Source organism: Enhydra lutris, unplaced genomic scaffold, assembly GCF_002288905.1.
Source record: "Enhydra lutris kenyoni isolate GAN:26980312 unplaced genomic scaffold, ASM228890v2 scaffoldscaffold5, whole genome shotgun sequence".
Taxonomy (NCBI): Eukaryota; Metazoa; Chordata; class Mammalia; order Carnivora; family Mustelidae; genus Enhydra; species Enhydra lutris.
The window spans coordinates 13,987,097-14,014,750 of NW_019154089.1; the positions used below are offsets into that span (position 1 = coordinate 13,987,097).

A 27,654-nucleotide genomic window follows, 5' to 3' on the forward strand; every position below is an offset into this window, starting at 1 on the left:
GCCTACAAGCAGAAGGGGACAGAGTAGCGTGATATATTAATGCATTTAGAGAGGGGTAGGTGTGGTTTGGGGTGACAAGACTTCTTCCGAGGTAGATCACCGTGGGGGGCTCTGCAGCAAGGGTCCTGTGGCAGGGACATCACACGTCTGTGGTGTCCAGGCCAGCATTGGTGAAGGACAGCTCCTGCTGTCCACCTCTGTCTTCCTTCCTTCCTGACAGCACCATGCCCAGTGGCTCTGTATCTAGCTCCATCAGACTGTGTAGGGCTTCCTTCTGTGGGGAGAAGGAGGGAAGGTGTGAAGGGCAGAGATAGGGTGATTCTCCCAGTCTGTAAGGGACTCTTCAACCCATGACAGATGGCTGCTTAACTGCAGTCCCACATGCTCTTCCTGGGGCCTGTTTCTTGGCTGTGTCCCAGAGGTGACCATGGCCACTAGTGGTGCAGATGGGCTCAGGTGAACAGGTGAAGGGGTGGACCTGAGGGGGGAAGTCTCCTCTGGCCTTTGCCTGACCCACGGACACAGCAGGACTTCGGTGTTGTTCTCAGTCCTGAATAATAGCAGGCTCAGTGTCCTGTGCCAAGAAGTCAGTCCAATCCAGTTCCTGCCACCTGTACCCCAAGGCCAACACTGTGCTAGGCGCAGTCCATGACCTGAACTACCCACAGGAGACCCCTGAGGCAGGGATCCTGTACCGCACTTTACAGATGTGGAAACTGAGGCTCAGAGGGCTCTCATGGCCAGGAAGAGGCAGAGCAGGGTTTGGATCACTGGGTCTTGTTGGCCCTAAAGACTGTCCGTTGCTGCCCCTGGTTGAATCTGGCATCTCCCTGTGCCACCCTCAAAGGGCCACGTCACACCCAGGGTACCACCTGCAGCTCATCACAGCACATGCTCATCTCCCTACCTTTCCTCTTCCCCCTTCCCTTGCAACTTGCCACAAACTCAAACCTCCTCACAAGGTTGCCCTCCTGTGGAGCCTGCCCCAGGCTCAGCTCCACCAACACAGAGACACCTCTGGGGGCAGAGCCCCTGCCACCATTCTCCCCAGGGCATTCCACGGGTTTTTTTCTGGACTAGGGCTTTTCCAGTCCCTGGTAAACAGTGGAACATCTGAGGGGCCCCAGGAAGGACTAAACAGGGCTCCCCCGAGTCCTCACCGTAGACCCCCGGTGGGAGCCATTAGTGCAGTGCGGCCTAGGACAATTCAAACTGTCCTTGGAGACAGGAGACCTGAGTTCTGGTCTGCCCTTGCCTTGCAAGCTTTCGGACCTCAGGCAGGTCAGCCCCAGAGCCTTCTGGCCTTGGTTGCTTGTGAAGGTTGCATTAGATCACCTCTCGGCTCCCTCAGACCTTCCACACAAACATTTATGGAGGTTTGGGGTGAGTTAGGGCACCAAGAGATCCTCAGAAAAAGGTCCCACCTGTGTTCCTCACCCAGAGACTGCAGCGCCCACCCGCTGTTGAAGGAGAGACGGTAGAGTCTGGGCAGCTTCTCTGAGTTATAACAACCTCTGTCATCCTAGGACGGTCTTGTCTCTTTTCTGGCTTTTGAAGGCTCTCAGTGGCCCAGCCTCTCCCCTTCTCTAGACTCATCTCTCAGGCTCCCTGCCCCTCCCAGCCCACAAGCCCAGCCCCACCGGGAACCTCCAATGCCACTCCCCTATAGGGGTCTGTCTTGGCCTCCACCAGGGGCCACCAACTTGGCCACGAGTTCTCACCCACAAGACTGTTCTCTTCTTCCTCAGTTCCCCCCAGACATATTCATTGAAGTTTTGGCCCCAAACCATCTTCAACCAGAGATGAACCGTCCACCCCAAGGCCTTCAGCACTGCCTGGCCGCCCGGATTGCCATCCGTGACCTCCATCTTTGGGGGCCCATTTGGTGGCCTCCATGCTACAGCCAGATCCCTGTGCAACACCCCCCCACACCCCACCTGCTGATCTCGCTGTTCCTCTATCCTGTACATTAGAACGTCAAGAGCTTTAACGACACACCCAAGCAGGCTGGATCCCCACCCATTGGGTCAGAATCTCCAGGCTGTGACACCACATCTGCACTTCTAAAGAGTTCCCCATGCGATTCTAGTTAGCAGCCCAGGCTGTGTGAACTGTTGATCTAATTGAACCATCTCCCCTACTGAACAAATAACAGCACAGCTATTTATGTGAGCCTCCCTTCTCTCCTTTACTAGTCTATGTCCACCTCTGGATTTCTTCCCTGCACCCCGCCAGCTTTCATACAAAGGTATAAACAGAAGGGACCAGATTTTTTAGCTCTTGCTTCATACCAGGTGGTTTTCATACCTGCTCTAACTTCACTCTCAAAAAGCCCTGCATGTTTAGTGTTCCAATCTCCATTTACAGAAGAGAAAACAGAACCAGAGGGAAGTCACCCACCTCAAGTCTCAGTGAACCAGGATTAGAGCAAAGGTTGGGTTCCATCCAAGGCTGTGGGCTTCCCAGGGCCTAGTGTGGAGACATGCATGTCAGCAGCAGGTCCTGCAGCTCTGTCCCGAACCCCACCCATTCAGAGAAGGACCCCATGTCAAGAAGCCCCAGGCACCAGCTCATCCCCCAGCTTGCCTTGATTATCTCCTTGTCCTTTTCCAGGTCAACAGAGTTGTCATCCAGGGAATTGAGACTGTGGGAGAGATGATGGAGCTCAGTCAGTAGCCCCAGTCTTCCCTGTCCGTGGCCAAGAACCACCATTGCCTCCACCATCATCACCACGCGACTGTCTCCATCTCCACCACCATCACCTCCACCTCCACCATTACCATCACCTCCACTACCAACACCACCACACCACCAGCACCACCAGCACCATCACCTCCACCACCAACACCACCACCATCGCCACCACCACCTCCATTACCTCCACCACCATCACCACCACCATCACCATCACCATCACCACCGTCACCAACACCACCAACATCACCAACACCACCACCACCGCCACCACCACCATCGCCATCACTGACCAGCATGGCTGTGAGGGTCTCTGCTCACCTCATGTGATCTAGGTCACTGGAGGAGGATTGGGAATTGAAGTTCAGGTCCTTGGTGGGGAGGTCCAACATAGGGTTGGCCCTGGAGAGAAGGCTTATTCAAGCAGTTGTGAACCTCAGACTCCCCATGGAGCTTCTTACCCACTCTCTGAACCCCGCTCACCGCTCAGTGGTGTACATGTTCGTCCCAGGGATGGCAGAGGCCAAGGGCATCACCCCTGCCGCTGTCTTTCGGGCCTCCTTAGCAGCCTTCACAGCCCGAAGCTTCCGGTGGTAGCTGTGGAGAGTCAGGGGCTGGGAGAGTCACTACTTTGCCTGCATGCCCACTGTGTGCCCAGTGCACATACTGAGAGTGTGGCTTCACAACAGCCCTGGCAGTTCAGAGGGTTAGCACCATAATACCGAGGGCACAAGTAAGAGCCAGGGAAAGGAAAGGACTCCTCAAGGGTTGGCCAGTGGCAAGGCCTGGAGTCAAATCCAGATGTGGCTCCTGGCCCCAAACATATTGCAAAAGGAAAAAGAGGCAGCATTTATGAAAAGACTAGCATTTTCCTGCTCGCAGGGTGCACGTTGCGTCCTTGTGCACCTTGAGGAATCTAGTGTTGTGCTCATTCTACAAAGGAAACAGAGGCTCAGGAAGGGGAGATGACCTATCTGAGTGGTCACGACAGGTTTCAGGGGACTAAATACAGATATACCGGATGTCTAAAGCCAAGCTTTCTCTACCCACCAAATGTCTCAAAGGGTGGGAAATGCAGGGCTGGAGACAAGGGGGCTGATGGGAGCAGTACCTCTTCCGGATACACACAAGGGCCGTGGTCATGATCACGATGACCAGCAGCAAAGCCACTCCCAATCCTATGATGACACTGATGAGCAACTTTGGCAGGTCTGACTCCTGGCTCTCCTGGGAACCCTGGAGAAGTGTGAGGCAGGTTGTGGGTGGACCTTCCCCCTCTCTGCTCCCCTCATCAGCTCCCCTGCGCTGACACTCACCAGTACCACCAGCCCCAGCTGCAGCAGCTGCATCAGTGAGTCCTGGTCATTCCGGATCATCCTGGCCACAGAGTCCCACTCAGACCCAAGGGATGTCGGCATCCCCCAGGGTTTTGCTCACCCTCCTGCCCACCCAAGGGGAGCCCCACTCACACACTCAGCTCATCAAGGGTCAGGGCTGTCCCGTTCGAGAAGACAAAATAGGCATCAAGGTAGGAACGGCCCCGGGCCCTGGAATGGGGCGGGGGTAAAGAGTAAACCGTCCAGAACCACCCAGCAGGCCCCTCATGCTGCTGCTTCTCATCTTCACTCCAGCCACTGAGCCTGTGGGCACTCACCGAGCTGTGGATTCCATGTCCTGAATGCTCACAACATAGACAGTAGTCCTGGTGGTCTGAGCGAGAACACTGCAAAGGGGGCAGATGTCACTGAGGCATAGGGTAGGAGCCTTAGACTGGGTCTATGGCCAGGACTCTACCAGGGGAATTAGGAATTGTGTGAATTAGAAAGGGACACCTCCTCTGGACAGCTTCATTGGCTACTCAGATAGCACCTCTGTGCAGATTAGACAGGGCAGCCCCTTCCTCTGGGGTTGGGCTTATGACTTAGCGAGCAGAATACCCCTGTGCAGTGCACAGCCTTCACAACCATACATGACGGTCCTATTTAGGGCTCTCTATCCCCAGCCAATCCTATGCTTCTAGGAGCATTGAGAGAGGAAGTGCAGGTACAGTTACAGATCGAAGACGGACAAAATCAAGTGTAGGTCAGGGACAGGTTTGACCTACATTCTGTCCAGGTCTCGTCAGGGATCAGACTCTCAGGCCCTGTTCTTCCCCACAGCCCCCTCTAAGCGTCCCAAACCTACGCGACAATCTTCTCCACGTTGGCGCCCACCTCCTCCTTGTTCATGGAGAACTGCAACCTGACACGATAACTTTGGTCCACAGTGAAGAGCTACAGGAGGAAGGCATGGGGAAGATGAGGCATAAGGGACCCAGGAGCTGGCAGAGGGTATTGGGGGCTAGAGGCAGGACCCAATACTCACATTCAGGGTGATTTTAGCTTCCTGAGCAGGACCCACTGAAGGTTTGTCCTGGGCCAGGACTGTCACTTGGTAGGTGCCTTGGAGAGTGGAATCAAGGTTGGTCACCAGCCTATTGAAGGTAGATGAGCATGGCTAAGTCTTGGAACCCAAACTGGAGTCCTCTGGAACTCACTGTCTTGAGGCCCTGTTGACTCCCACCCAACCAGGGGCTGCCCACGTTACTCAATGTTGCCAATGAACATGTCTGCCTCTAAAGAGGTAGTGACCCGGAAGTAGCCCTGGAAAGGGGTTGTGGCCCCATCCTTGGCGATGAAATCCACTTGGAGGATAGAGAAGAGGATGGCTCCATTATTCCCTGAGTCATTGTCTCTGGCCTGGGAGAAAGAATGGACAACACCTAGGGGCTAGGCCAGGCAACCCTTCACCCCCAGCAGGAATCAGCAGGTGAGATGGCCTGGGCTGGTCCCAGTATTTCTATCAGCCTCCTCCAGGCCACCCCAACTAAGCAAACACTTTAAACAGTGTGCTTGCTCTGCAAATCCAGGTTTGGACGAGTCCCTGCTTCTGGCCCTCTAACTCAACAGGTTGCTGTCCAAAGTCTATCCCATGTGGAAATCCTGTCCTGCTTTGCCCCAACCCAAAGCCACACACACACACACACACACACACACACACACACACATTTCCTGAACACCTACTGTGTGCACCTTCCCTTAAATCCCTCATTTCAGTGTTTACTGACATGAATACAAATTCCCTTAGCAGACCATGAAATAATTGGAGGGGGGGCCTACAAACGTTCTTATTCATTCTAGTACCTTTTAGAGATACGTAGAGCCAACACATAGACCTGTGAGTCTACTTTTCAGAATGAGACCAAAGTTGGTGTTTAAGTTTAAAAAAAAAGAGTCAATTTAAAGAAAAGGGCTCCAAGCTATGGCCACTCATGACATTGGAATGTAATTGGCTGAAGACTGGAAGACTCTTTAGGGCTTGAAAGAACCTGAAGAGAGAATTACTATCCCTATTTTATAGAGGAAACTGTGGTGAGGACTCAGCTTGAAGTGGGGAAGGCTGGCCTCTTTCCACAGCAAAGGAGGGCACACACATATCACCCAACCTCTTCATCCCCACACATCACTGCCAGGAACTGCCAGCTTCTTCCAGGAGGGAAACTGAGCCCCAGAAAGGCAGGCAGCTCCCCAAGTCAGTTAAAGGGCCCACCAGAGCCAGGTTCCTGGCATGTGTGGGAGGCCTCGCTTGCCCATGTGGCACACCCAGCACCCTCTCACAAACATACTCACATCCCACATCCCATGTATAAAAATACACGGAAGTATTTTTATAATTTCACTCTGGAAATTATTTATCTGCAAGGAACTCATTTAATTTACAGCTGTTATGATTTGTCTGTATGACTCAAGAATTGTGGCATAGTGAAAAAAAATCTAGCCTGCAAATAGTTTTTATGATCATGAAATTTTTATGACAACAAAATGATAATTAATGGAGTTTAAATCCTACCAATTAGGCAAGTGTTCATCTCCATTCTGGGGTTTTCTTTTGATATGTTGGAGCCAATACATTTCCTTTCTTGTGTTAAAACAGTCTGGGGGCGGCCAAAAGGCCTGAAGGCCTTAGTCCTGTCTCCTGGGGCTAACGTGATGGACAGAGGCAGGAGCCGAGGGCTTACCTGGACAGAAGCCACCTGCTGGTTGGGGACCACAAGTTCTGGGATGATAACTACAAGTTGAATGAGAAAGGGTCAGTGGGGTCAGGGCCAGTGCCCACCCGGCTGAGTGCTGATTATAAGCCCAGCTCAGGATGCAATCCCCCCAAATCTTTCCTCAACCTCTCTACCATCAAAACCCCCATTACAACAGCCTCTGTGCCATCAGTTAGCAACTCATCCACCTCTCATTGTGCAGATGAGGAAACTGAGGCCCAGAGGGGAGGGCCTGGCCCGGGGTCCGATATTATGAGTTGGGGCAGAGCTGGGCTGAAAACTCAGATGTCCCCACTTGTTGAAACTTTGGGGAGAGGTGGGATTGGAGGCCTTCCTTTCTCTCCACAGGCCAACTTGGGGTTGGAAGAGGGCCTATGGGAGCTGCCCGAAGGAAATCCTGGCAGAGTATGGAGGGAAAGGGTGGCCACTTACCGAAAGTCTTACTTTCAGGCAGAAAATAGGGGGCGTTGTCATTCATGTCCTCGATGGTGATGGCAAGGCTTCCTACAGGAATAAGTTTGGCTGGTTCTGGCCTCTGGGCCAAGGCCTGACCCAGAAGGCCTGGGCCTAAGCCATGCTCCCTGCTGCCTCCCTCCTGCGCATCTCCCATGCACCACCCCCTCCCCTGCTCCTGCCCGGGGGTGCCCACTCTGTTTCCTCTGGCCTTTGTGGTGGGAAGTATCCTTCCCATACCACAGAGAGGGGAGCACTTGTCCAAGGTCATCCGGCAAGTACTGAGCCCCGCCGGGGAATGTCCCCCCTGTTACTTGTTAGCTGTGTAAGCTAGGTTACTGGCACTGTGTGCCTCAGTTTCCTCATCTGTAAAATTGAACAGGGATCACCTAGCCTACCAGTAGTATGGGAAGGACACACAGGAGGACTTTTATGGTGCCTGGCACAGCTCTCAGTGGCAGGACGGTCTCAGAGTAGGCTAGCTGTTAGTGCAGTTCTTCTAGCGACCACAGTCAGAGGTGGGCTACGAGTACAGTGACGGCTGCCCTCCCCTTCACCCTGCCTCACAAGTGGCTCTGGGCCAGGCACCATGCTAAATGCTTTACATGTGTCCTGGCCCCTATGCAACAGCCTCCTGGGCCCGGCAGGCTGGGCCGCCTCACCGTTGTCACTGTGGGCCAGGAAGCGGGGGTCTGTGGTGATGTCCCAGGCCCGCACAACCAGCGTGACCAGGTCACAGGACTCATAGTCAATGGCCTCACTCTGACTGATGAACACTGAGCCATTGGCCAGCACGGAGAACCAGCCATGGCACAGGCTGCCCACGTTGACCCCGGCCTTGGTACAGACGACGTTCACAAGTTGTATCTCCAGCTGGGACAAGGTATCCACGTCCCAGGCCACCACCTGGGCCACCATGCCATGCTGTGTGCCATTCTCAGAGACCCGGATGCCCCGGAGTGAGGTTGAGTCCAGAGTGGGGGGCTCATCGTTCACGTCCTCCACGGCCACAGAAACTCCTGCTGTGGCCTCTCTCCCCTGGGGGTCTGGGTTCTCAGCACTCACAGTCAGATTGTAGGAAGCCTGTGTCTCATAGTCCAGGCTCACATCTGAGGGCAGCCAGAGGCGGCCCTGAGCCCACCCAGACCCCAGAACCAAGCCACGCAGTACGAAGGTGTTGGCGCCGCTCCCCGACAGGATGAAGCTGATGCGGTTGTTAGCTTCCGTCTGATCCGCATCCCAGGCAGTCACCACACCCACCAGCTTGCCTGTGGAGGAGGGCAGACTGCACAGGGACCCCGGGCGCAGCCACTGGAGGCTTCCCCTGCCCTCACCTCCCTCAAGTGCCCCGGGAGGGATTCGACACCTCACCTGGCCCCTGCCCCAGCACCCGGCCTGACCCAGAGAGGACTTACCTTGGTCCCTCTCCTTCACTGAGAAGGAGTAAACGGACTGGTTGAAGATGGGCAGGTTGTCATTAATGTCCTGCAGGCAAAGGAAATTCTGAGCACACGAACCTCAGGAGCCCTCACAGTTCGATCTCCCCAGAGCCAGTCTGAGAAGCTCGTGTTTCCTCTGACCCAAGGCACGGACTCTCTGTCAACATCTCCGCACTTCACCCGTGAGAAAAGTGCCTCTGAGAGGACAGAACCAGCCCAGGGCGCACACGTGGGGCTCACAGGCCTATGGCAGGACCTCTGGAATTGGTTAGACACTTTCAGGGAGGCCCCACTCCTCCCTGCTTCTCTGACCACAATTCAGAGCCATCTCAGACTCTGCTTTCCAGAAGGGGAGTTGAGCTCCTATTGGCGTCCCCATCCGGCCAGCTTGACTCACCATGCCTTGGATTTATTCTGTTGGTCTCACTGTTTCCACAAAGGCCCATGGCCCAGGCTTTCCCTTGTCCCCTCTTTTTGCCTGTCCTTCCTGAGCTCAGCTGACCCCAGGACCCTTGCTCTGTGCTCAGGCAGAGCTGAGCTCCAGGAACCTGCTAAGGCTCAGGCCTGGTCCTGGCCTTAGACGCCCACTGTTTTCCATTCTTACCTACCCTCTCCGGCCCTGGCCACCTACACCTACAGAGACTGACACTGTTGTCCCCGCACAGAGCCACCTCCACCTGCTGCTTCCTCCCCAAATACTAACACATGCTGCAGGTGCCCTTGGCTTTTCCTGCCCTTCCCCCGGGCAGCCCACAGGTATCTGCTTTTGCCTTCAGCTTTTTCTAAGTAAGCATTCAACAGACATCTATGAAAACAAAGCCATCTCCTCCTTAACTAGGTGTGTTTTCTGCGGCAATTTCCCAGAATGGCATGTCTGGCTCAGTGCATGCAGCCAGCAGCTTCCTAAGTCACGGGGGTGGCCGAGCTGTGGCAAATCCAGTCCCACCTCTGCCTCACATGTGACTTGACTCCTCTGAGTCTCAGTGTCTTCATCTGCAAGATGGGGTCATGGTCCCCACTCTAGGGGCGGTTGTGAAGACGAGTCTGTGGGTGTGAAAGGACCTACTCACTCACTAAATGCGGTCCTGCTTTCTTCCTTCTTCATGGCCTACTTCACCCCGAGGACAGTGGAACAAGCTGACAAGTCCTAATTCGGCTCTGTTTCTCCATTTTCCCTGAGGTCTCCCTCTGATCCTTGCAGGGAAGCAGCACATCCCAACCCAGTGGCACACAGGGCTGCCCTGTGGGGTGGCGCAGGCTGCGCACTGCACAGGCCTAGGGGGCGCCATCCACATCATAGATATTGGAGAGGCACACATTTGTTACAACACTTCTTTAGAGGAAAGTGCCCTGGGGGCTGGTGGCAGCCTAAGAACCAGACAGACCAGGTTCAAAACCCCATTCTGTGGCTCTAGGCAAGACTCTCACCCTCCGTGCCTCAGTTTCTTGATCAATAAAATGGTAATCACCATCTCTAACTTGCAGGGCCAGGTGTGCAGTAAACCCTGTAAATGCTGATTTTCACCCCTTCTCTTTGCCTGTGAATGGTGGTGAGGCGATAGGAGAGTTTCAGTAGAACTTTGTGAATTATAGCTAGAACCAATAGAGTAAATAGTTCCTGCCTTATCTGTGGGAGAAACGTTCCAAGACCCCCAGCGGATGCCTGGAACCTGGTACCGAGCCCTGTACGCACGATGTTTTTCCTGAGCAAACATACCCGTGATAAAGTTTAATTTACAAATTAGGCATAGGAAGAGATAAAAAATAACTAATACTAAATAGAACAATGGTAACGATATACTGTGATAGCAGTCAGTGTGAATGTGGTCTCTCTCTCTCTCCTCTTTCAAAATATGCGATTGTCCTGCACTCATCCTACTTGTCGTGCTGATGTGAGATGATGACATGCCCCCATACATGAAGAGAGGTGGACCACGTGGGTGTTGTGACGTCACTAGGCTCCCGACCTTGTGATGACCTGATACATCATAAGGAGGATCAGCTGTTCCCAGAACGCTATTGACCACAAGTGACCCAAACTGGGGAGAGTAAAACCATGGAATTAGGGGGCAAATGGAAACACTGGGGACCTCCTCTGGGTCTGGCACTCTGCAAAGCACCTTCCACTCGTTAACTCACTTTCTGGCATTTTTGTCACCATTTTACAGATGAAGAACTTGAGGGCACAGGGAGGCTGAGTGGTTGCCTAAAGCCCCACAAGAGAGCCAGAATCCTAACCCAAGCGGCCTGCTTCCAGAACTCTCTTGCCCACCCTACCACAAAGGGCAGAAATTTTATTCCAGCTGGAGGTGTGGGGGTGCTGGCCACCTGTTGGGAGCTCCCCAACACGGGGCCCATCCTGGCATCCTGCCCGCAGCTGAGCCAGGCCTTACCTCCACATTGATGGTAACGTTGACTTCGGTGCTGAGGACCGGCTCGCCGCAGTCAGACACAAGCACGGTCAGCACGATTTGGCCCCCCAGGGCAGGTTCAATGGCCTCTCGGTCCAGGGGCCCCAGGTTTCTGAGGATCCCTTTATCGGGGTCTACCGAGAAGTTATGGCTGTAGGTGCCGGGCAGCAGGCTGAAATGCAGACGGCTGTTTTTGTTGTCGGGCTGGTCATCGTCCCGAGCCTATAAGAGAACCAGCATCCAGCATCAGTTACCGGGGCTTCCCAGCTCCCCAGCGCCTCCCCTGCAGCCTGGCTTTCCTCTCCAGCACCAGCCCACAAGGGCAGTAACCAGGCCTAAAGCCGGTGGGACACGGGCTCATCTCTTGGCCTCAGTGTCCCATCAAGGAGGGTCACATCAACAGCTTGCAGGATTCTGAGGTCTTCAGCCCTGAGCTCGTTCCTCGATCCCACAGACATTTACTGCACACTGCCAGGTGTCCGGCCCCATTTTAGACACTAGAGCCGTGATCAAGACAGTGCCCTTAGGGAGCTGAGGTCCTAGTGGACAGGAGGCATGGGGCAGCATATCATAGATACTCAAAAGTCAAAAGCAAACAAGTGTAAACTGGGGTGAAGTCCAACAAGATTCTGATTTTTCCACAATGACTACTTTAGTGCTGCTTTATTTAAAACAGCTGATTCTTCACCCAACTCCTTTGTGTGTGTGTGTGTGTGTGTGTGTGTGTGTGTGTGTGTGTTCTTGTCCTGCCAGAGTCCTGAACATGTGCTCAGTTTGCCTTTGGGGTGACCCAGCATGAAGACTACAGCAGGTTCCATCATGCTCCTGGGCCTTTGCATAGGCCTTCCCCTCTACGCCCCTCTGCCTGACTCCGGGCCAGGCTGGTGATTCCCCTGGGCCTCCACGTCCCCTGAGCTATCTTCAGCACAACACAAGTGATACCCTTGGGTGACTCTCCAGCGCTCTTCCCCTAACTGAGAGTCCTGTGTGGCGGGCATTATGGTGGATTCGTCTCAGAGGACTGGGGCCCAGCAGAGAGCCTAGTGCATAGCAGGTTTTTTGGCAAACGTGGCTTTGAATCCAGAGCCTTTTTCCCTTCCTCCTTTCCCACCCCCTCCCCCATTCTTGCATCTCAGATCCTTTGGGATGTTGTTTATTAAATGCCTCCCCTACAGACAGCCAGAGATGATTTTTCCAGTAGCCTGATCCTGTCTTTTCCCCTCTTAGCACTTTGAATTCAGGCCAGTTAATTCACCAAGCGCGTCTCAGGGCTCCTGTTAGTTACAGCAGCAGATCTGAAATGCTCCTGCCCCAAGGAACCCACAGACCAGAGGAGCAAGAAGCAAAGGCCCAGGTTTCCCTGGCAGAAAGTTCTGGGCTCTGGTTTCAGGGCTGCCACCTATTGGCTATGCCACCCAAAAAAGTCGCTGAACTTCTCTGAGCCTCGGGGTTCCCCTTCTGTGACCTGGGGACCATCAGAGCATCTACTTCCCATGTCAGTCAAGACACCAGAGATGGGAATGTGCTCTGGAAACCTCACAGCTCCAGGAGTGGGAGAGCGCTCTGTGGCCACGTGATTGTCATTCTGAGCACCTGGTTTCTTTCCCACTTCTTCCAAGGCCCCCTTTTCAGATGACTCTGGGAGACACATGTCTCTGATATGTCTTTGGAGCCAACCATGGGTTTTTATCTCATAGACTCTGTGAACCTGGCTGCTGTTATTTCCCTTTTTGCACTGGCCATCAGGAAGCTCAGAACTGAATGTTCAGCTGCCCTCCTGGCAATGGCATGGTTCTCCGTTCTAACTTTACTTTTGTGCCCATTAGCAACACCACTCTCATTTTCTCTTTTTCCTTATTTCTCCAATTTTTTTTACCTGACCTTTTAATCAAAGTCACCTCAAATCCTTTCTGGAATGAGACAGGGGCTGGAATTAAAAGGGCCAATAGGTTTTTGAGGGTGTGCTCTGTGCTGGGCTTTGTGCTGAACACTTTACACATATTATCTCATGATTCCCCAGTGACCCTGGGAAAAAGGACCATGATTGTCCTCATTTTCCAAAGAGGAGACAGAGGCCCTGAGAGATGGATTAACTTTCTCAGGAACCACAGAGGAGAGCCCAGATTCCAACCCAGGGCCGCCATGATCACAGAGCCCGTCCCTGTCCTATCCGCACCTGGATGGTCACAAAGACGTCGCCCTCCTCCTCCTGGACAAAGATGTTGTAGGAGCCGCTGACCACAGGCTTGTTGTCGTTGATGTCCAGCAGGACAATGTGCAGCGTAGTGGAGGCTGCCAAGTTCCCACCGTCTGTGGCCTGCAACGTCAGGTAGTACTCGGCCTGCTTCTCTCGGTCCAACACCTCACCGTTCCTCACTGTCACTGTGCCTGAGCTCTGGTCCACCTCAAAGATGTCTGCCCTGTGCAGCGTGGCCAGAGGGAGCCAACAAAAATACGGGATGTCCACTTAAGTTAGAATCTCAGATAAACCGTCAAAAATATTGAAGAATGCCCCCTGCGATATTTGCCATCCACTTATACTAAACAGATTATCCGTTGTTTATCTGAAATTGAAATGGAACTGGGTGTCCTAGAGTTTGCCTGCACCCTAGCCCCACAGCAAGGCAGCGAGGCAGGCCCGGGCCCCGCTCATCTGCCCGCCCCCCCTCCGCCCACCCTGAGACCTTACCCATTCCCTGGAAGCAGGCTGTAGGTGATGCGGCCCCCCTCTCCTGTGTCAGGGTCAAAGGCCTGTGGGGCAGAGAGTTAGACAATGGGACATGGTTTGGAAATGATGGTACTCGCTGCCAGCCAAGCGATCGAAGGGGACAGGGCTGTACAGGCTTCCAAGAACGCCTGACACACTCTGATTCACAAATAGACACCCCCACACACACGCGTGCATGCTGGCTCGAGCCTGAGGACATCAGATGATAGAGAGTCACGGGCAGGGTCACGGTCCCCAGGTCTGTGTTTCTCCATGTCTCACCGAGCCCAGCCCCACAGGGTCCCCCTCACTCACATGGATGTTGTCGGTGACCACAGTGCCATCTGCACTGTGCTCCCAGATACTGAGGTTGTAAAAGCTGTAGGGGAATGTGGGCCGGTGGTCATTAATGTCTCTAAGGTGGATGGTCACCAGGGCGACGGAGGCGTTCCCACTGACTGAGTCAGTAGCCACGACCTGAGGATAGAGGAAGAATCAGCAGTGTGGGGACCAGAGGGCCCATGGGCCGGGCTCCCTGCTGGCCCAGAACACCCCTCACCTGCACCAGCATCACTGTCTTATTCTCATAGTCCACCAGCGCGGGAGCTCTCACCAACACCTGCACGTCCGTGGAGCCTGCTGCCCGATCCGGGGAGACGCTGAAGGCCTCAGCATCAGGTCCACCCACAGATAGCAGGAAGGTGCCATTGCTGCCCTGTGGAGATGGGCTTAAGGTATAGTAGAGACCCCAACCCCTGCAACACACCACCCTGCCCCTTGCCCCTAATCCTGGCTGTAGGTGCCTATGTCAGGAGGCCCTGCCTCTGAAGTCCCATGAGGGGAGGCTCTCAAGAGACTGCGGCAAGAGGACCCTGGGGAAGCCAGGCTGCTCACTGTTCCCTGCAAAGGTGGGCTCGTTAGAAGACGTCTGCAGGTGACTGGGCTCCTGGTTTGGGCTGGAAAGACAGAGCCTGGACACATTCCCCTCACTCCCAGAAGACATTCCTGAGTCTTCTTTACCAACCCCAACTCAACACAGTCGGCCACCCATACCAACACCAACCACCAGCAGCATCCAAAGTCACCTGGTTACCCACATCACCCTCCATTCCACACCATTTCCACTCCACTCAATGCCAACCACCAACTCAACACACTTGCCCACCTACCACAACCCGACACCTCCTCCACCCACATTTTGTACCAACTCAATATCACCAAATACTACCAAACATTGTCTATAGGTAGTCATTGTTCAATACCACCCAGACTGCCCATCACTCAGTATCAATGTTCACTTAAGAATACACCTCCAGGGGTGCCTGGGTGGCTCAGTGGGTTAAAGCCTCTGCCTTCGGCTCAGGTCATGATCCCAGGGTCCTGGGATTGAGCCCCACATCAGGCTCTCTGCTCAGCGGGGAGCCTGCTTCCTCCTCTTTCTCTCTCTGCCTACTTGTGATCTCTGTCAAATAAATAAATAAAATCTTAAAAAAAAATAAAAAGAAAAAATAAAAAGAATACACCTCCAACTTCACACCCACTCAGACTAGTTTATGCTCAACACTGCCACATCCCCCAAGATCCCTCAACTTCACCAAGCACCCATCACCACCCTCTCCTCAATGCCACTCAGCATTACCTAGCATCCAGTATCAACCTCCACTCAGTGTTGTCTTTCTGCTTACCAGCACCTAGCACCGCCCTGAGCACAAAACTACACACCATTGTAACATCACCCAACATTTCCAAACGTCACCGAACAACTCCAATTTCCCACCGCTGCTCATGATCATCACCACCATCACCCACCCTCTGCTCCCCTCCCCACTTCGCATCTGGGTACCTTGTTCTACGGGTCACTCCCCACCATCTCCCCTAGCCATCTCCCACCATCCCCCTCACCAAGCCACCCCTTGTCTGGGCACCCCGACCTTGTCTGGGTCGTAGACCACCATGGTGAGGCTGTCGATAGGGATGCGGGTGGAGGCATGTTCATCCACGTAGCCGGTGAAGTTGACTTGGGCCTCTTGGGGGGAGAAGGTGCAGGCCGGGAGGCTGCAGTTGTAGAACTCAGGTTTGTGGTCATTGACATCTGTCACCATCAGCGTGACCCATGTGCTCACCTTGGCATTTTGTCCATAGATGTTGGGGTGCATCTCGGTGGCCTGGGACCCGAGCAGAAGCCAGAAAGCAGAGGTCAGAGAACCAAGGCTCAGAGAGAACAGAGATCAAAGGTCAGAAGTTGAAGTTCGGGTACAAAAGAGCCAGTGGACTCCTCACTCACCGTGACCTGCACCTTCACCTCCTCATCCTCCTCCAGCAGCTGCTCACGGTCCAGGGAACCGGTGACCCTGATCACCCCATCCGGCCCGATGTCAAACCAGCCGGGCATTGTGGAGTCTGGAGAGAGGCAGTGGGAGCTGCTGCTTCCAGTAGCTCTGGCAGAGCCCTATCCCTTCCTCCACCTGGGGACACACCCATTCTCACTGGAAATGCTGTAGGTCACCAGGTCATTAATGCCTTTGTCACTATCCACAGCCTCTACCTTCAGCACCGATTCTCCCTGTGAAGAGAACCAGGTGGATCAGCGTCCCAGGCCCTTTTTCTGCCTCTTTTTTTTTTTTTAAGATTTTATTTATTTATTTGACAGACAAGAGATCACAAGTAGGCAGAGAGGCAGAGAGAGAGAGGAGGAAGCAGGCTCCCCGCTGAGCAGAGGGCCTAATGTGGGGCTCAATTCCAGGACCCTGAGATCATGACCTGAGCAGAAGGCAGAGGCTTAACCCACTGAGCCACCCAGGCGCCCCCTTTCCCTGCCTCTTGTGTCCACCCAGACCCCCCCCCAGGTCCTCTGGCACACCTGGGGTGCATCCTCAGCCACAGAGGCCGAGTAAATCTCCCTGACAAACTGGGGGTCCAGGTCTGGCTCATCGACCACAGAGATGGACAGGAAGACATGTGAGGAGTTGCGGATGATGAAGGTGTTGTTGTATAAGCCACCTGAGTCCTGTGGGGAAACGGGTCTCCGTAAGGCCAGGCCTCAGGTTGTGGGGCCCCTCCATCTGTACCCCCACTCACAGAGGCCTTCAGCTCCAGCTGATAGAAGGCACTCTTGTTGTTGTAGCTGAGGCTGCCATTGAGGATGATGGAGCCATTGGGTAAGATCTTGAAGAGGTGCTGGTTCTCCTCAGTGCTAGGGATGACCTAGGGCAGAGCACAGTCAAGCCAGAACCTCTCTCAGACAGACTGGGACTTGACCCCTAGCTCTGCTATTGATCAGCCCTGCCACCCTCACCAGGTCACATAACCTCTCTGAGCCTCAGTTTCTACCTCTGGGAAATGAGCTCAGATATGTCAACAGCAGGTTGAGAGGAAAGTCAAATGGGGTAATGAATCTGCTGGGCTCATCATAGGCACTTAGGAGACAGGAGCTATAGCTAGCAAACTTGTCTTCAGGAGAAATGGGGTCACAGCCCCCGCTGTCTGTGTGACCTTGGACAAGACACTGTACCTCTCAATTTCCTCTTCTGTGTATCAGATACCTGGTGATGTCACACGAACCCAACAGGGATGCAGACAGTGTCCCAGGCAAGAGGGTGGGGAAGAAGGGAAGAAGGGTCCTGTCCACAGAAGGGACCCTCCTTAGGTAGCTTGGCCAAGTGAAGTTCAGAGGGGGCCAGCAAAAGGTTTGGAAACCGGGGCTGGGCCACCACTAAGACCCTATCCTCACCCCAACACTCAAGGTTCCTGTAGGCTGTGTGTGACATGCTGCCCCCTGGTGGCCATGAGAGGCAGTGGGGCCCATATTCCCACAGGACTGGCCCATGCTCACCTTCTCTATGGAGTACACCACCACTCCTGCTAACCCCGTGTCTGGGTCCGTGGCCAGCACAGAGAATACCAGGGAGCCGACTGGCAGGGTCTGTAATGAGGAATTCCAATCCATCCCCTCCATGACCGAGCACTCATGTCCACCCCCCGAACTTGTGTCCCCAGTTGTACCATAGACATAAAAAATCCTGAAACCCAATGTTCCCCTTTCTTTCCCACCTGGGCTGGGCCTCTGGACACAGTTTAGGGGAGAGAGGGCAGGGAACAGAGTACAGTCATTCCAGAACCAAGGATGTGCCACTCCCCTGCTCTTCCTGTGGGCTTTCTACAGCCTACAGCAGTACATTCCAGACAGCACTCTGCAGAGCTGGAAGGTTCTCTGGGGAGGCCTTCGCCCCTGTGACCTGTCCACACTTTCAGTATTTCCACACAGTGGCCAACGTGATCTTTGAAAATCATGCATCAGACCACATTACTCTTGTGCTAAAACCCCCCCAATGGTTCCACAGAATGCAGTCCACCCTGCTTCTATAGCCCTTTGAGGTCAGGCCACTGGCTAATTCTCTGAGCTCACCTTCTCCTCACCTTCTACCCTCCATTCACACCAGCTTCCTGGCTATGCCTAGAACACTCCAAATTCATTCCCAGCTCAGAGCCATTGAATCTGCTGTTCCCCTGCCTGGAACATTCTTCTCCTGGAGCATCCCACAGCTGGCGCCTTCTTGCCATGTAGGTCTCTGTTCAGATGTCACCTACTCAGAAAAGCCTTTCCTGGTCACTCAACCTAAGCCAGCCCCCTTCCTGGTCAGTTTCTTTCATTTTACCCTGTTTTATGCTCCTCGTGGAGCTTAGTGCCACCTGAAATAATCCTGCTTATTTAATGTTTCATTGATTATTATCTATATTCTTCATTAGAATGCGAGCTACTGAGGGTGGTAAGACCAGGTCTGCCTTATTTACCAGGTAGTCTCAGCACCAAGGACAGTGCCTGGTATCCAGTGGGTGCTCCATCAAAGCCTGTCAAATGGCTACCTGGACCTCACTGGTCTTATGCCTGACCTAGTGTGGGGACCCACACCTCATACATCTTCAAAGCCACATGGTTATGAAGATCCAGGAGTGGTGTTGTGATTGCTGCTCAGGGACCATTGGGGAACCTCCTCCCCATGCAGGTGGTTCTAGTGGGCCTGCCCTCCCCTGCTGGGGGGGGGGGGCTCATGATGTAGACCTAGCCAAACAGAGTATTCTGTACCCCTAGGTTGATAGGCACGTGACCCAAAATGGGCCAATGATAGTCAATCCTGGAGTTTTGGCCAGGACAATGGAGAAAGAGACAGTCTATGTTCAACTTGCAAAGAGTGGAGCTGCTCTCTTATCACCACAAGAGAGAATGGCCCTCTTACCCAAGGATGGGGGCAACAAGATAAGCAGAGCTGAGAGGTAGAGAGAAATCTCTTTTTTTTTCTTTTTTTAAAAAGATTTTATTTGTTTATTTGACAGAGATCACAAGTAGGCAGAGAGGCAGGCAGAGAGAGAGGGGGAAGCAGGCTCCCTGCTTAGCAGAGAACCCGATGTGGGACTCGATCCCAGGACTCTGGGATCATGACCTGAGCTGAAGGCAGAGGCTTAACCCACTGAGCCACCCAGGTACCCCGAGATATCTCTTCTTGATGGCAAGGCTTGAGTACCTGGATTCATCGTGCTTGAAGTTAGTATACCTCTAAATTTTTCAGATACATGAAAAAATAAATTCTGTTTTTCAAAAAAATTTGCTTTCATAACTAGAATCATTCTCATCCAGTCTTGTTGTTTGTAACATGTTGCTATAACTATTCCATGGGGTTACATTCCCCTGAATTTGGTTCCTGCAGCTACCCCTTTTAAGGCGTGCTTTTCCCCGATCCTGGACACCCCCCCCCGCCCCCCCGCTGGCTGTCTCTGGTCCTTTGCACCCTGAGAAGAGCTTCTGGGAAGCCTGCATCTCACACACACACACACACACACACACACCTCTAGGGCAGATGTTACCTCATTGATGCTGGTGGAGAAGCCAGTATTCTGGAAAACGGGAGCATTGTCGTTTCTATCTTCTACAATCACCTGCATTGTCTTCTGCACCTGCAGGTGAGAAACCCCAAGTGAGCCTGGAAAATGCAAGAGCTTGAGAAGACAAAAGGAGCGTCTGGCTGGGACTGCAAGTTGGCTTCGTTTCTGAGACACTTTGGCAATATTTGGGGTACTCTCGTTTTTAATACAATTTCAAACACCAGAATATAGTACACAAAACTCCCAAATCTCTTCACCCAGATTTAGTCATTGTTTGATCTCTCTCTTCACATCTTTACAGAACCATTCCAGAGGAAGTTGCAGACATAATTAGGTCATTTTGAAAAAATCTGAAATGTGTCTGATCTACTACAGGAATGTTCATTTCAGATTTGTTTGCATAGTTTTAAGCTGCGGACAACCTAAGTGTCTGTCCAAGGAGACCAGCTAAAGCATCACGGTATGTCCCCACATGGAAAATAGTACAAGAAACAGGCAGCTCATGAGGAGACACGGGCAGAGCTCCAAAGCTGACTGTTCAATTGGACAGGGCAATTCAAGATACTATGTTCAGGTGGCACCTGGGTGGCTCAGTGGGTTAAAGCCTCTGCCTTCAGCTCAGGTCATGATCCCGGGGTCCTGGGATCGAGCCCCGTATCGGGCTCTCTGCTCAGCGGGGAGCCTGCTTCCTCCTCTCTCTCTGCCTGCCTCTCTGCCTACTTGTGATCTCTGTCTGTCCAGTAAATAAATAAAATCTTTAAAAAAAAAAAAAAAGATACTATGTTCAGTAGGATCCCATCTGGGTTTCAGGAAATGCTCCAAAACTACAATCTTTCTTCCAGGGATGCATATATATGTAAATGCATAGCAAGGGGTGTGGCAGAACTGTGACTGGAGGCTTTGGCTGGGAGTGGGCTGGGAAGGGTTTACCCAGGGGACTCAAGCTTGAGCTGCAACTTTTAAGATGTTTACAAAGAGAATATATTCATGAATATCCAAGTCATTAAAATGATTTTTCTTAATGGACAGGGTTTGGGGAGTGTATTTTAAAGACAAAATCCTCAACTTTCACAGACGTAAGGCACAGTGGTGTCAGCATGCCATTTAGAAATCTGAGTGCTGACCCCAACACTTTTAGCCTGGAGAGTTGAAAGTACTGCCTCGGAAGAGCTAAGAGAGGGAGGTATTTAGCACTTGTTTTTTATTAACATTTGTATTAACATGAATTAATACAATTAAACTTATGATGTAGGTGAGATCTTCATGTAACTAAAGTAAATTAATAATAATGTTAAAATCTTGGTAATATTGTGTGGCCCAAAATGGATGAGTATAATTTAGATGAAAATAAATATTGAATTCAGTTTTTGTTAACTAGGGCTCTCTCTGCTTGCTTGAGGTAGGGGATGCAGGCAGGAGGGGCCCCTAGTGCCCTGCTCTCCGATTCCAGGGCCATCTCCCCTCCCCTCCCCTCTTCCAACTCACTGGCTTGTTGTGCTGGTCGGTCACGGAGATGATGATTTGGAGTAAGTAGGCGGTCTGCAGCGGGCAGGGAGAAGAGGTCCAAGGTGAGCCTCTGCTTGGGGTGAGGGCACAGGGAGGGCCCTCACCTCCCCACGCCCCTCCCGGGGTCTCCCCAGGCTGCTGCCGTTTACCTCATAGTCCAGAGGGTGAGCCAGCTTCACTTCCCCGGTGGTCGGGGTGACAGAGAAGACGGAGGCATCTGGGCCACTAATCGCATAGGTCAATGTATCATTGTCCTGGTCCTGCGCGACCAACCAGAAGGCCTCGGCACCTGGAGATGGGACAGGGAATGCCCACGGTCCATGGTCACCTCTTTTAGCCCTGGCCTGGCTGAGCTGGGCTAGGGGGCCTGTCTTTTCTGTGTGCAGAAATCTGGGACCTCCCAGCCGCCAGGGTTCTGGCCCTGGTGGCCATAAACGTCAGGTTTGATTTTGTTGCTTGGCACCTGCACAATGGCTTTGATAACAACATGCTGATTTCCTCCAGGGGAAGACCCCTTCTGCCCTGGACATGGTAGGGTGGGCTGCGATTCAGGCATCACCCTTTCTCCTGGCCCTGGAATTCCCTTCCTGGCATTCCTTGAGAGGAGACCAAAGATGGCTGGAGGGGAAGTGTCTGGCTGTAGCTGCTGGGGACATCCTTGGACGGGGAACTCCTGAAGTCCCTCTGGGGGTGCCTGGGCCACCTCAAAGCCCTCCCTTCACCCAGAGAGCTTGCTCAAAGCCTGCCAGAAACACCTGATCTGGTGAGCATCCACTGCTAGCCAGGGGCCACCACTCTTTCACTGTGCCCCAGAGGGCATGTCCCTGGGGAGAGCAGGGGCTTGGAGATATTGGGGGACTCGAAGATCCCAAGGCCACCAACTCTCCAATCTCAAAGAAACTTTTTACAGATTCATCCAGCCCCTCTCCAAAACCTTACATCCATTATCCCACCCAGCCTCTGCTCTGCCACTGAGAAACGTTACTCTCTTCTCAGCCACCCCCTTCCATTGTCAGACAACTATCCCTTAGCAAGGGCTTTCTCCATTTTCCCAAAGTGTGTTTCCCTGTAAGTCCTGGCTGTGGGGACCCAAAGGCCTCATCTCTTCTGTCCATGAGGTATGGAACCCAGGGCCTATGAGACTTTTAGGAGACCTACAAGAATGTTTCATTTCTATCATAAAACATAATTTTAATATAGAGTCAGGGACCCACAAAGTTCAAAAGTGCCACAACAAATTCCATGGGGCCCTGCGGCCCCATGCTCAGCCTGAGGGCCTCAGCGGACCAGCCCACCCCTCCTGCCCATGACATCTCTTCAGGGACAGGTTCCGCACTATGCCCCCGAGGCCGCTCTTCTCTGGCCCAACAGTCCCAGCTCCTCCCACAACTCCTCAGAAAGCTTGGTTATAGTCCTTCCCCACCAAGACCCCCTCCTCTAGGAAGACCACCAGACCAACGTTCTGCAAAGATGATGTCAGTGTCTACTTTATGTTTCCTCGATTGTGAGACACACTATCAATGTAATGACTGCTTCTGGGGGGAGAAAAGTCACTCTGTGTTAAATGACTATCTCAATGGTAAGATACATCCTGATTCACTTAAAGTGCAAAAAGATGTGGCCTTTATACCTAAGGAAATCCAGGAGGTGTGTGGGCGGGCATAAACCCTTACTTGTATATATTTGACTGGGGGCATAGAAACATGCATCAGGGAGGAAATGCTCTTTTTTCTCTTTTTTAAGATTTTATTTATGTATTTGACAGAGAGGGAGAGCGCAAGAGAGGGAACACAAGCAGGGACAGTGGGAGAGGGAGAAGCAGGCTTCCCACTGAGCAGGGAGCCTGATTCGGGGCTCGATCCCAGGACCCCGGGATCATGACCTGAGCCAAAGGCAGATGCTTAACTGACTGAGCCACCCAGGTGTCCCAGAAATGCTCTTTTAAAAGTTGACCTGAAGGGGAGTTGGATGGGTCAGTCGATTGAGCCTCCAATTCTTGATTTCAGCTCAGGTTGTTGTCTTGGGGTTGTGGGATCTGGGTTGTGGGATCAAGCCCCAGGGCTGGGCTCTGTGCTGAGTGCGGAATCTGCCTGAGTGTCTCTCTCTCCCTCTGCCCCTCCTCCCTGCTCACACACTCTCTAAATAAATAAATAAATAAAATCCTTTTTTTAAAAGTGGCCTAAAAAAATTAAATGTAGGCATGCCTGGGTGGATCAGTCATTAAACATCTGCCTTCAGCTCAGGTCATGATCTCAGGGTCCTGGGATTGAGCCCCACGTCAGGCTCCCTGCTCGGTGGGGAGTCTGCTTCTCCCTCTCCCTCCTCTCCTGCTTGTGTTTCCTGTCTCACTGTCTCTCTCTGTCAAATAAATAAACAAAATCTTAAAAAAAATTAAATGCAACATATCAATAAAATCTACAAAAACAAAAGACCTATATTAGGTCTCTGTATATTAAGAATTATATATGTTTGGGGTGTCCAGGTGGCTCAGTCGCTTAAGCAGCTGTCTTCAGCTCAGGTCCTGATCCCAGGGTCCTGGGATTGAGCCTGCATCAGGCTCCCGGCCCACCGGAGAGCCTGCTTCTCCCTCTTCCTCTGCCTGCTGCTCTGCCTACTTGTGCTCTCTCTCTGTCAAATAAATAAATAAAATCTTTAAAAAAAAAAAGAATTATGTATGTTTGTCACTAAACTAAAATTGGTATTTAAAACATCATAATTATATATATATTTTAAAAGTCTGCCTGATGAAACAGATCTGTGGTACAGTGTTAGTGTCAGGAAAAGAAGTCTTGTGTAGGGAAGAAAGGACAGGAAGTGACCAAAGGGATGAGAGAGGGGGCCTGGAGCTGTTGGCAACATCTTAGTTCCGGATCCAGTGGTAATTCCATGTGATTCAATGCACTTTCCTGCGCATATATTAACTTCAAAATAGAAAGTCTAAATGACATACTTGAAAAAAAAAAAAAATCTCACGGAAAATGCTCTCCCATGGTAAGAGAGCCATAGAATTTATCTCAGGAAGAAGGAAATCGCCCTTTGGTTTAAGAAAGCCCAGAGCAGAGCCATGTGGTTATCAAAGATCCTCATTTGATCTGGCTCGGGGAAGGAGGTGCACTGCTCTGAACAATAAAGTTATTCGTTTTCTGTTTCGGGGGGGGGGGTGCGGAGGACAGAGTGTGCAGGAGTCCCAGGGCTGGGGAGTCGAGGAGACATCTTTCATTTCCATTTCCCCAACCCATATCCTGCCTGCTGGGAATTAGGTCTTCAGTCCCTGCAGCTTCTTCCAAAACAATGCTTCCCAGATGTCATTCCCTCTTGTACACTGCTGCGATCTTTACCATATCCAACGTCTCATTCTTTATGATCCTTCTTTTAATCAACTTAGCATTTCATGTAAATACACTTATTTTAAATAAGCTTTAGGGATGCCCGGGTGGTTCAGTCAGTTAAGTGTCTGACTCTTGGTTTCAGCTCAGATCATGATATCAGGGTTGCGGGGCCAAGCCCCACTTTGGGCTCCACGCTCAGTACAGAGTCTGCTTGAGATTCTCTCTCCCTCTCCCTCTGCCCCTGTCCCCACGCATATTCTCTCTGTCTCTCAAATAAATTTTTAAAAATCTTTTCAAAAAAGAAAATAAAAGCAAGCTTTAGATTGTGGCTGTAAATAGAAATCCATTTCACTTGCCATAGATAGAAAGCAGCTCTATGAACAAAGGCAATGGAAGTAAAACACAATTATTAACTTCCGGTGAGAAGTCCGTGAAAGGCTTTGAGCCTGAGACCTGCTTCCTGTTTAGAGGGGAGAAAAGCAGGGAGTGGAGGGAGGTTAGCAAGTGTGAGAGATGGGAGAGAAAGAATGGTCCCAGATGGGTCCTCTCTCTTTGGGCCATCGGAAACACCAGCCAGAGATGGGAAACAGGAAGAATGTTCTCGTGGGGTGTCTTGGTTACTTGACGCCATGTGAGGGCCCTGACACAAAAGCTGAAGAGAAGAAAACAAATTCTAGAACAAACTCCCTCCTGGCCACCTTCGCCCCGTGACGAGCCACGGGGCTGCAGGATGGGAAGCAAGCCCATAAGGGAGACCCTGGGACCCTCTCTGGGTAAGGGCTTGGCGCAGTCTGTGCACAGGGATAGTCACTCACCCACTGGTAAGTCCTCGGGCAAATTCACTCTTGACATGTTTTTTAAGAACACTGGGGCCGTGTTGGCTGTCACTGTAGGAAGAGAGAGCACTTAGAACACTTGGATGCCCCTACGAAGCCTGACCCCCTCCTGCCCTCTGTGGGAGCCCACACCAGTCCCAGCTTCAGCCCAGCTCACCCGCCTGGGCCTGGACTCCTCCCTAGGTCTCCCCAGGGCTGCCAAGCAGGGGTCTGGGTCATAGGAGCTGGGAGTTTGCTGACGAGGCAGTGTCACTCTCTTCTGGAGGGTCCTGCCAAGGATCTCCAGGCTAGTGTTACTCTAGTGGGGGAGGGGAAGTACCCACCAGACACCACAAGGGTAAGAAGCAGGAGGCAGGACAGCCACGGCCATGCCATCATGTCTGGAAGGACCTGAGGGAAGAGGGAACAGGGAAGGGGCAACTGTCCCCAGGCCCCCCTCCCTTTGGTGGACCCTCCCTCTGTCTGGGTCTGAACTGAGCCCACCCCCCACTCCAACTCAGCAGTTCCCCAACCTCCAGGGCTCCTGTCACTCACTGCCCTTTTCCAGATGTTCCAGGGTAGTGGGGGGGAACCCAGAGGGGTAGGCAGGGTAGCTGAGCCTGGTCCAGAATTCCAGCCTGAGAATGACCTTGAGCTTGACTCCAGAATTCAGTGTCTTGTGTAACAGGGACAGCTGTAAGCACATTACATGTGTAATCTCTCTATTCTTGCAACTATGAGGTGGCTGAGAGAGGAAGGGGCTTTCCTGAGGCCGCACAGGGCATCAGTGACAAGACTCTGCTCTGTACACGGGAGTTTGGGACTCCAGAATTCATTTCCTCAACCACTAAACTACCCTGCCTATTTCAAGTGTCTACGCTAATAGCATACTTCAAAATCAGGTGCCTAAAGAGGGACTGTGACTTATCGAGGACAATCTAGATGTTCTGTGAGTGGGCAAGTTCCTTTGCCCTACTTGCTGATGCATTTAACAGCCGCCTTGGCAGCCTTTCCCAAAGTGTGCTCCCTGGAACCCTGGCCCTGTAAGATGGGAGGGTTCCCTAGTCAAGTCAGTTTGGGAAGGACTCCAAAGCCATGGGAGAACCAAGAGAAAATGACCCCAATCTGTGGCTGATTCCAAAAGATGGGGGTCCTCCAAGGGAGAGAGAAAGAGACAGCAGAGCAAGAAGGGCTGCCACAGCTGAACCTTGACAAAGAAACTGCATCAAAACCCGGAAGTCTTCTCCCTCATGCCATGCTCCCCTCCTCCCAAGTTCCCGCCTCAGAGATGCACCCATTTGCCCAGGTCACCCTTGACTCCCCTTTTCTGGAGTGCCCCTATCCAGTCTCTGATGACTCCTGCATTTCTCTCCATCCCACAGTGGCTACACTCACAGCCACCTTCCCCCTTCGCCTGGCTCAGCCCTCCTCCAGGCCTCTCTCCCTTCAGTCTCTAATCCAGTCCGCTCAGCTCAAGTAATCCTTCCTTAACTCCTCTGATGACCTCCCTCCCCATTCCAAGCCTTTTTTTTTTTTTTAAGATTTTATTTATTTATTTGAGATAGAATGAGAACAAATGAGAGAGAGACAGAGCACAAGAAGGGGGAGCAGTAGAGGCAGAGGGAGAAGCAGGCTCCCCACTGAGCAGGGAGCCTGATGTGGGACGTGATCCCAGGACCCTGGGATCCTGACCTGAGCCGAAGGCAGGTGCTTAACCCACTGAGCCACCCAGGCGCCCCCCATTCCAAGCCCTTTAATGGCTTCCCACCACCTAAGTCCAAACGCCATAGAAGGGCTTCCATAGACCCTCCATGTCTGACTGCCACCTCCCTCCCCCGGGTCTTTTCTAACCATTTCTAACCATGCCCTGTTTCACCCCTCATGCCTCGCCAGGCCACAGGTACACCCCGTTTTCCCTCACTGCTGGGAAAACCACAGGCATATCAGGAGGGTTGGTAATCTTAAATATCTGCTGACATTTCCTGAGCACCTACCATGTTCTGGGTACCCTGATTCATTCATTCATTCATTCATTCATTCATTCATTCTTTTAATAATTATCTAGGGATGTACATGGTCCCCTATGTGCTAGACCTTTTTCCCAGCACTGGGAGAATAATTACGAGCAAAAGAGCCAAGGGGATGCCTTCATCGAGCTGACAGCTTAGTGAATAAGACAGACCCTGAACAGGTAAACAAGTGTAACTGCTTGCTGCCTTCCGTGCTATGAAGAAAGAGAATGAGGCTACTGTGAGAGCCTGAAGAAGGCTGCTACTTTAGGCAGATAAAGAGGGCCACAATCCTTCTGACTCTGCTCCCAGCAAGAGATGAGA

At 52.3% G+C, this 27,654-nt stretch overlaps 1 protein-coding gene across 1 annotated transcript; it reads right to left on the minus strand.

Annotated features, from left to right (window-relative positions):
* Window positions 1-66: 66 nt before the first annotated feature.
* LOC111141079 (cadherin related family member 2) lies at window positions 67-25,717 on the minus strand. Its single transcript, XM_022493412.1, has 31 exons — window positions 25,666-25,717; window positions 25,322-25,393; window positions 21,327-21,466; window positions 21,171-21,210; window positions 19,654-19,754; window positions 17,627-17,716; window positions 16,873-16,998; window positions 16,655-16,801; window positions 16,282-16,357; window positions 16,079-16,194; window positions 15,726-15,959; window positions 14,354-14,509; window positions 14,110-14,271; window positions 13,777-13,838; window positions 13,264-13,507; window positions 11,070-11,309; window positions 8,653-8,722; window positions 7,900-8,505; window positions 7,217-7,288; window positions 6,752-6,801; window positions 5,281-5,432; window positions 5,059-5,167; window positions 4,879-4,967; window positions 4,349-4,417; window positions 4,164-4,241; window positions 4,011-4,071; window positions 3,806-3,930; window positions 3,178-3,291; window positions 3,016-3,096; window positions 2,587-2,644; window positions 67-274 (listed from the first exon to the last, which is right to left on the minus strand). Exons 1-31 carry the CDS (start codon window positions 25,715-25,717, stop codon window positions 140-142), a joined length of 3,927 nt encoding a protein of 1,308 aa, XP_022349120.1. The 3' UTR covers window positions 67-139.
* Between the last annotated feature and the right edge of the window lie 1,937 nt (window positions 25,718-27,654).

What these genes read in the sequence shown, in the direction of transcription:
- LOC111141079 (XM_022493412.1), bottom strand. Translation starts at nt 25,717, where the DNA reads ATGGCATGGCCGTGGCTGTCCTGCCTCCTGCTTCTTACCCTTGTGGTG. An exon ending in GGTGACCTACAGCATTTCCA is followed by an intron (nt 16,195 to 16,281) that starts GTGAGAATGGGT and finishes GCCTCTCTCCAG; the next exon opens with ACTCCACAATGCCCGGCTGG. An exon ending in AGGACAAGGAGATAATCAAG is followed by an intron (nt 275 to 2,586) that starts GCAAGCTGGGGG and finishes TTCTCCCCACAG; the next exon opens with AAGGAAGCCCTACACAGTCT.